The sequence below is a fragment of the Haematobia irritans genome, chromosome 4, assembly GCF_050003625.1.
Source record: "Haematobia irritans isolate KBUSLIRL chromosome 4, ASM5000362v1, whole genome shotgun sequence".
NCBI lineage: Eukaryota > Metazoa > Arthropoda > Insecta > Diptera > Muscidae > Haematobia > Haematobia irritans.
Window position 1 is genome coordinate 164,560,928 of NC_134400.1, and position 6,000 is coordinate 164,566,927.

The following is a 6,000-nucleotide window of genomic DNA, read 5'->3' on the forward strand; positions in this document are numbered from 1 at the left end:
CCCTACCGTGACTCGAACCTGTGTTGCCTGCACGATACACGTTAACAATCGCCTTAGCACATTGCACCAACGGCGGAGTTGACATAACAACGTCTAACGATTATTTTAAGACATTTCATGACCAAAGAAAAACGAATGCCGTTCATGAAATCGTGAACGCCCGTGGACGAAATCGTGAACATTCCGTTTTGATTTTTTGTGAACGTTTCCGTTTCATTTTGACAACGTCCGTTCACGATTGTGAAACGCAATTTTTTCTATTAGTGCAGAGCTCCGCCCAATTGAGAAATACTGGGCTATTGTCAAGCGGAACCTAAAGAAGACCAAAAAACTGCTAAGGACGAGCAGCAGTACAAGGCAAACTGGCTTTCTGCGGCGAAGAAGGTGGACAAGGCGGCTGTACAAAATCTGATGGCAGGTGTCAAGCGTGAGGCCCGGCAATTCGGATTTGGAAAAGCGAAAGCCTAACTGAATATTTTTCCTGAATTTTATACTAATTGAACTTGAAAAAGAAATTTAATTTGATATTTTAAATAAACGATTTCACCGATTTACACGCGTTTTCCCTTGACCAAATTTTGACCGTATCACCCTTTATATTGCAATTATTATCCGAAGGTTGCAACTCGAAATGGGATGTCAGTGTCTTCCCACAAATTACCATGCAAAAAATGATCGTTTTTTAGGGTCTATCTCTGTAGCCAGTAACATTCGATTGACAGACGGATATAGTCCGATGTATCACATTAAAAAGGAGTTATAAATTAAATACACCAGCACTCTACGTAAGGAGTTTCAAAGCAGTAATGAAATGCATCAAATTTGAGAGTCATACCACATTTTCCCGCTGGGTAGTACGAGTAATACACATACATCTGCACTTAATTTCAGATTTCTTATTTAGATTACTTCTTTTATATAATTTAACATGACGTTTACCCAGAAACCCGGACATCGGAGGTCATTGTCTTCTTTTTTTGTACTATTTTAGTGTAACTTATAACAAAGTGCAGAATTGCGAATTTTGATTGTAAAACGTATGAGGGTGAATTAATGTTTTGACTTCTCCAATATTACGGGGTTCTCTGTAAGAAAGCGAAAATGTATGTAGCTAATGAAATAATGCTAACTAAGAATGGTAAACCATGTAAACACACAAAAAAATTATTTATACCCTCCACCATAGGATGGGGGGCATATTAACTTTGTCATTCCGTTTGTAACACATCGAAATATTGCTCTAAGACCCCATAAAGTATATATATTCTGGTCTGTCTAAGCATGTCCGTCCGTCCGTCCTTTCGTCCGTCTGTTGAAATCACGCTAACTTCCTAACGAAACAAGCTATCGACTTGAAACTTGGCACAAGTAGTTGTTATTGATGTAGGTCGGATGATATTGCAAATGGGCCATATCGGATCACTTTTACATATAGCCCCCATATAAACGGACCCCCAGATTTGGCTTGCGGAGCTTCTAAGAGAAGCATATTTCATTCGATCTGGCTGAAATTTGGTACGTGATGTTGGTATATGGTCTCTAACAACCATGCAAAAATTGGTCGACATCGGTCCATAATTATATATAGCCCCTATATAAACCGATCCCCAGATTTGACCTCAGGAGCCACTTGGAGGAGCAAAATTAATCCGATCCGGTTGAAATTTGGTACATTTCGCTAGTGTATGGCCGATAAAAACCATGTTAAAATTGGTCCGTATCGATCTATATTATATATAGCCCCCAAAAATTTTATATTTCTATGGAAAATTTATTTCTATAGAAAATTTTGTCAAAATTTTATTTCTATAGAAAATTTTGTCAGAATTTTATTTCTGTAGAAACTTTTGTTATGTGGCAGACCGATATTTCAGGCTCACTTAGACTATTCAGTCCATTGTGATACCACATTGGTGAACTTCTCTCTTATCACTGAGTGCTGCCCGATTCCATGTTAAGCTCAATGATAAGGGATCTCCTTTTTATAGCCGAGTCCGAACGGCGTTCCACATAGCAGTGAAGCTTTGAAACCCTCAGAAATGTCACCAGCATTACTGAGGTGGGATAATCCACCGCTGAAAAACTTTTTGGTGTTCGGTCGAAGCAGGAATCGAACCCACGACCTTGTGTATGCAAGGCGGGCATGCTAACCATTGCACCACGGTGGCTCCCAGCATTTCATAGTTGGAGAGGAGTATTTTGCAAAATCTCCCAAAACATCAAGAATTCTACCAATCTACCATACAGTAACAAATCTGTCATTTTTTGGTAGACTCGTGTTCATAATTGTATATAGCCCCCATATAAAGCGAGCCCCATATTTCAATTCTGGCTATATAATTACCGCACAAAAGTACATATCGGTTCGTAATTATTTCTTCCCTATATATGCCGGTCAAGAACTGAATATATACGTATTTAATCGACCTTTCTTTTACCTACAATATATCCCGAATGGACAACTTACAATTTATTTAGAAGTTAGAAATATTCAATGTTAACGACACAAAAGCAAGAAAACGAAACGGGAAAAATGTATGCGGTAAAATTCAATATATGCTGCAAAGCCTCTTGAACAGATTTTACAAAGTTTTCTTTTTATTTTACCCATTTTTGTTGTCTTAAGGTGTGTTTTACTAAAAGCTTCCTGATTTTACGAAGCCCGCCTAAAGGCGGGATTGGGCATTAGAGGGTTAAGATGCATTGTCAACCCAAGTAAAGGGTGATACGGTCAAAATTTGGTCAGTATAAACTTGACGTATTTCTTTTAATTTTGCATTTAAAAAACCTGAACACCGCTCATTTTGAAGGTGTGTATGTGTAGAATGTTGCTCCTAGTTTGATTTTGGAATTCACTCTTCAGTTGTAAAAATGCAGTCCAAGCAAAAAGAGCAGCGTATCAAAATTTTGCTCGCACATCGCGAAAATCCGAGCTACTCGCACACAAAGCTGGCAAAATCGCTAAAAGTTGCCAAATCAACCGTTACAAATGTAATTAAAGTGTTTGGGGAACGTTTGTCGACAGCCAGGAAGTCTGGATCGGAGGGAAATCGAAAACCGGAAGCCGCTGAGACGACAAACCTCTCTCTCCGAGATGCCGCAAATAAGCTGGGTGTATCGTCTACAACCGTGCATCGAGCCAAAAAACTATCGACTTACAAGAAGGTAGTGACTCCAAATCGCGATGATAAACAAAATACGACGGCCAAAGCGCGATCCCGGAGGCTGTACACGACGATGCTGACGAAGTTTGACTGCGTGTTAATGGACGAAGAAACCTACGTCAAAGCCGACTACAAGCAGCTTCCGGGACAGGAGTTTTATACGGCAAAAGGAAGGTAGCAGATATTTTCAAGCACATAAAACTGTCAAAGTTCGCAAAGAAATATCTGGTTTGGCAAGCCATCTGTACCTGTGGCTTGAAAAACAGCATTTTCATAGCTTCCGGAACTGTCAACCAAGAAATTTACGTGAAAGAGTGTTTGAATAAACGTCTGCTGCCTTTCCTGAAGAAACACGGTTGTTAGGTACTGTTTTGGCCGGATTTGGCATCTTGCCATTACGGTAAAAAGGCCATGGAGTGGTACGCCGCCAACAACGTGCAGGTGGTTCCCAAGGACAAGAACCCTCCCAACTCGCCAGAGCTCCGCCCAATTGAGAAATACTGGGCTATTGTCAAGCGGAACCTAAAGAAGACCAAAAAACCTGCTAACGACGAGCAGCAGTTCAAGGCAAACTGGCTTTCTGCGGCGAAGAAGGTGGACAAGGTGGCTGTACAAAATCTGATGGCAGGTGTCAAGCGTGAGGCCCAGCAATTCGGATTTGGAAAAGCGAAAGCCTAACTGAATATTTTTCCTGAATTTTATACTAGTTGAACTTGAAAAAGAAATTTAATTTGATTTTTTAAATAAACGATTTCACCGATTTACACGCGTTTTCCCTTGACCAAATTTTGACCGTATCACCCTTTAGTCAAGTGTGCCAAATTTTATTGAAATCGGTTCAGATTTAGATATAGCTCCCATATATATCGTTCGCCCGATTTACACTCATATGACCACAGTGGCCAGATTTAGATATACCTCCCATATATATATATGTTTTTCTGATTTCGACAAAAATGGTCAAAATACCCACATTTCCTTGTAAAATCGCCACTGCTTAGTCGAAAAGTTTTAACAATGAAAAGTAGATTTTTCTAAACTTCTAATACATATATATCGAGCGATAAATCATAAATAAACTTTTGCGAAGTTTCCTTAAAATTGCTTCAGATTTAAATGTTTCCCATATTTTTTTACTAACATTGTGTTCCACTTTAGTGCATTAGCCGACTTAAATTTTGAGTCTATAAATTTTGTAGAAGTCTATCAAATTCTGTTCAGATCGAGTGATACTTAAATGAATGTATTTGGGACAAACCTTTATATATAGCACCCAACACATTTGACGGATGTGATATGTAACGAAAATTTAGATCTACAAAGTGGTGCAGGGTATAATATAGTCGGCCCCGCCCGACTTTAGACTTTCCTTACTTGTTTTTTAACTGTCTTATTCTTCCGTGTTTGATTAAAAATTTAATTGTATCAATTAATTTTTTAATTGAAATTTTAAAAAATTTCAATCATTGTCATAATTGACTTAATGTTGCTAGTTTGATTAAAATATTAATAGTATCAATTAATTTATTAATTGAAAAAAATTTCAACTTCAATCAACTTTTTAATTGGATATATTTTGCTGATATTTTTTTCTGTACATATTAGATTAATAATTTATTTGAGTGTCAATTTGATTTTCCATTTGATTATTACTAACTTTGTTGTTTGTGGTTTTTGCTTTCTTTCAGCTATATGTATGATTGTTGCCTGTGGTGCATTTCCTTTTGGATGGAATTCGGATGATTTTCGAAAAGTTTGTGGACCTGATGCCAATCGATTTGAATTGGGTCTTTGTGGTATTCGATGGGCATATCCTTTAGCGATTATTGGCTGTGTGGATGGAGTTGTGCTAGCAGCTCTGGCCTTTATATTGGCCACAAGGCATGTACGCCTTCAACCTGATCCCATGTATCAGAATTCATTATTTAAAGGTGAGTAATAAAGCCCAGCAATTTCTTAGGAGCCCTTCTAAATCGAAGACACTTGCATTTCATTTCAGGTGAAATCAACAATAGTTATATAACAGATGCTGTAAGTTTAGCCGGTTCAAGGAAAAATCTAAATTTACAACCAATTCTGCTGGTAGCTCCACCTGGTGATGACACCATATCACAGTTCTCAAGTCGAACCCCCAATCATCGATATAATCGGCCAGATTATCATAACTCGATGCATCAATTCTAGTACATTAGTAGGATAAGAAAAACCAATCCAACTCCAAAAGTCACACTGCCTGACAACCTATGTGTAATATTCCCCATAAATTAGAACTAAGTTTTATTTTGTGTAATAACTGCCTGCCAATTTCTTGCTCATAAAAAAAAAAAAAAACAAAACAAATAAATTTTTATTTATTTTTTTGTTTGTTTATTTGTTTATAAATATCAACAAATTTTAAGACAAAGATTTTGTTTGCTTTTTTTGTGTACTTATGTATTAAAAAATATACATATGTCTTTAGATGTATTGCTTGACTGTTATTAATTTATAAATTCGATATACCGAAAGCAGTAGTTTTTAATAATTCTATACAATTTGTAAAATATAAAATTTATTCCAATGTATTTGATTTCTTTTCGAAGAAATATTTTATATTTTATTTTCATAAAAGATGGACAGCAAAATAATTAATTGAAATTTCTTCAATGGCGGAAATGATAATATCAAGCGCCATCGTCAATTATAAAATTAATAGGATCAATTAATCTTTAATCGTCATTGATTGATAGGATCGTTTCCTTAATTCGATCAATCCAAATATTAATGAGTGTTCTGAGTTACAAAATCTACGTATTTGAAGGTATACAGAAGAAAACAAATATCACCAATATTTTAC

General features: G+C 36.7%; 1 protein-coding gene across 7 annotated transcripts in view; it reads left to right on the plus strand.

Moving 5' to 3' along the window:
- Positions 1–5,728, plus strand: part of Tmhs (Tetraspan membrane protein in hair cell stereocilia) — a 46,989-nt gene extending 41,261 nt beyond the window's left edge. For all 7 annotated transcript variants that reach the window (XM_075305398.1, XM_075305399.1, XM_075305400.1 and 4 more), the window contains 2 exons: positions 4,853–5,095; positions 5,164–5,728. In XM_075305398.1, coding sequence (XP_075161513.1) covers positions 4,853–5,095; positions 5,164–5,348 — 428 coding nt within the window. In that variant the 3' untranslated portion in view covers positions 5,349–5,728. The remainder of the gene's footprint in view (positions 1–4,852; positions 5,096–5,163) is intronic.
- Positions 5,729–6,000: the final 272 nt, after the last annotated feature.